Source organism: Myotis brandtii, unplaced genomic scaffold, assembly GCF_000412655.1.
Source record: "Myotis brandtii unplaced genomic scaffold, ASM41265v1 scaffold1026, whole genome shotgun sequence".
Classification (NCBI taxonomy): Eukaryota; Metazoa; Chordata; class Mammalia; order Chiroptera; family Vespertilionidae; genus Myotis; species Myotis brandtii.
Genome location: NW_005353435.1, coordinates 822,186 through 824,426, shown reverse-complemented (window position 1 = coordinate 824,426; position 2,241 = coordinate 822,186). Strand labels below are relative to the sequence as shown.

At 62.4% G+C, this 2,241-nt stretch overlaps 1 protein-coding gene across 1 annotated transcript in view; it reads left to right on the top strand.

The window, feature by feature from the left end:
• Positions 1 to 2,241, top strand: part of GALNT2 (polypeptide N-acetylgalactosaminyltransferase 2) — a 49,724-nt gene that overhangs the window by 40,550 nt on the left and 6,933 nt on the right. The window contains exons 13-15 of the mRNA XM_014535979.1: positions 1,077 to 1,170; positions 1,456 to 1,539; positions 2,067 to 2,238. Coding sequence (XP_014391465.1) covers positions 1,077 to 1,170; positions 1,456 to 1,539; positions 2,067 to 2,238 — 350 coding nt within the window. The remainder of the gene's footprint in view (positions 1 to 1,076; positions 1,171 to 1,455; positions 1,540 to 2,066; positions 2,239 to 2,241) is intronic.

Genomic DNA, 2,241 nt, shown 5'->3' with positions numbered 1-2,241 from the left:
GGAGCCTTCGGTGGTGGGCCTGTCAGCAGGGACGGGGGGCGCTGTCCATCCACAGACCGCGGGCGCCTCCGGGGCACGGTGCTGCGTGGAAGGGGCTGGTGTTGAGGGGTGCATCCTGTGCTATCGCACTTACAGGGCAGTCGCAGCCGTGACAACGGGTGGCACGAGGGGCGGGGCTGATGGGATGTTCTTCGTCCCGATGCCCGAGGGGCCGGTCAGGGAGAGCCACGCATGTGTGAAAGCTCGCAGGCTATGTGAAGAGAACTTACACTCTGACTCGAGGTCCAATATGTGGATAAGACCAAAGTCCAGCCACAGAAAACTCAAGCCAGAAAGGCCTCGAGATCTGTAGGGTCTATTTTCGCCAACCTGAGCGCTTTCCGAAGAAAAATAGCAAGGCGGTTGGTCGTCCAGGGACCACGCTTTCCCTAGGGCAGTGGTTCTCAACCTTCTGGCCCTTTAAATACAGCTCCTCATGTTGTGACCCAACCATACAATTATTTTCGTTGCTACTTCATCACTGTCGTGTTTTTCGTTGCTACTTCATCACTGTCATGTTGCTACTGTGATGAATTGTCACGTAAATATCTGACATGCAGGATGGTCTTAGGCGACCCCCGTGAAAGGGTCGTTCGACCGCCAAAGGGGTCAGGTTGAGAACCGTTGCCCTAGGGAATCGTAGATGCTAAAGATAAAGCTGTGTGCACGCCCGTCAGCCCGGCTGCGAGGTGGTGGTGGTGGCCATGTGGTCAGGCACGGGGGTGCCGGAGCAGGAGGGAGGGGTTGCGGGCACAGGGCAGCAGGTCCCGGCGCTGAGATGAAGGGGACCTGGGGCAGGAGGACAGGGTGTGACCAGAGCCTGGGGGACAGGACAGTAGATGGGGCGGGACACACAGACCCGCCCAGGCCGCATCCAGTAGGTGCTGAGCAGGGCCGCCTGCTCCCTGCTTCACTGGCAAAGCTGCCGGCCCCCCACCCCGGGGACGTTCCCGTGTGGCACCCCACACGGACGCGCGCACAGGGGCGCTGATGGCCGGAGCGCAGACCGCAGCTCACGGGGACTCACTTTGCTCCTAGCAACACCCGCCGGGCGGCGGAGGTGTGGATGGACGAGTACAAAAACTTCTACTACGCCGCCGTGCCTTCCGCCAGGAACGTCCCTTATGGCAAGTAGGTGTCGCCTGTGCCCTCTGGCCGCTCTGCGTGGGGCCCTGGGGAGGGACGTGGTGTGGGGGGGCTAGCCTGAACCCCAAGAACTGCCCAGGTGACAAAGGGGGACCTCCCTCTGCTCCAGGGAGGGCCTTGGGCCCAGGGTGGGGGCCAGGGCGGGGTGACAGGGACACGGGCGATCCAGGCTTCACACCCACCCAGCCCTGTTCTGGGGCAGGCGTCCAGGTTGGACGTGGAGCCCACGCGTTTGAACTCGTGTGAGAGCGTCCGCTTCCCTCTTCTCAGTATCCAGAGCCGCCTGGAGCTGAGGAAGAAGCTGAGCTGCAAGCCTTTCCGCTGGTACCTGGAGAACGTGTACCCGGAGCTACGGTGGGTACTGCGGCCGGGCCGGGGTCTCCCTTTCAGGGCTTGGGGGTGGGCAGCAGAGGGCAGCCAGGTGGCAGGCTCTCGCCATGAAGTGGGGTTTGTGCCCTGGCCAGTTTGGCTCCGTGGATAGAGCGTCGGCCTGCAGACTGAAGGGTCCCGGGTTTGATTCAGGCCAAGGGCACATACCTCGGTTACAGGCTCCTCCCCGGCCCGGGCCCTGGTTGGGGCTCGTGCAAGAGGCAACCAATCGATGTGTCTCTCACATCCATGTTTCTGTCTTTCCCTCTCTCTCCCACTCTCCCTAAAAATCAGTGGGAAAATATCCTCGGATGAGGACTAACAAAAAAATTAGAAAAAAAAAGTGGGGTTTGTGCTGCAGTGAGGGTAGAAGTGCAAACACGGGCCCCCGTGGGGGGCTGCGGGGCCTGCCGATGGCCTCCCTCCTTCCTCTCCTCGCTCCTGCTGCCCGAGACAAGCCACCAGCCCGGGGTCCCTCGGAGTTAAGCAGTCGATCCTCCGTTGCCATCCAGGGTCCCCGACCACCAGGACATAGCCTTCGGCGCCTTGCAGCAGGGCACCAACTGCCTCGACACGCTGGGCCACTTCGCCGACGGCGTCGTCGGCGTGTACGAGTGTCACAACGCGGGGGGCAACCAGGTGGGTGCACGCGGGAGCTCGGGCACCTGGGGCCCCAGGAGCCGGGCG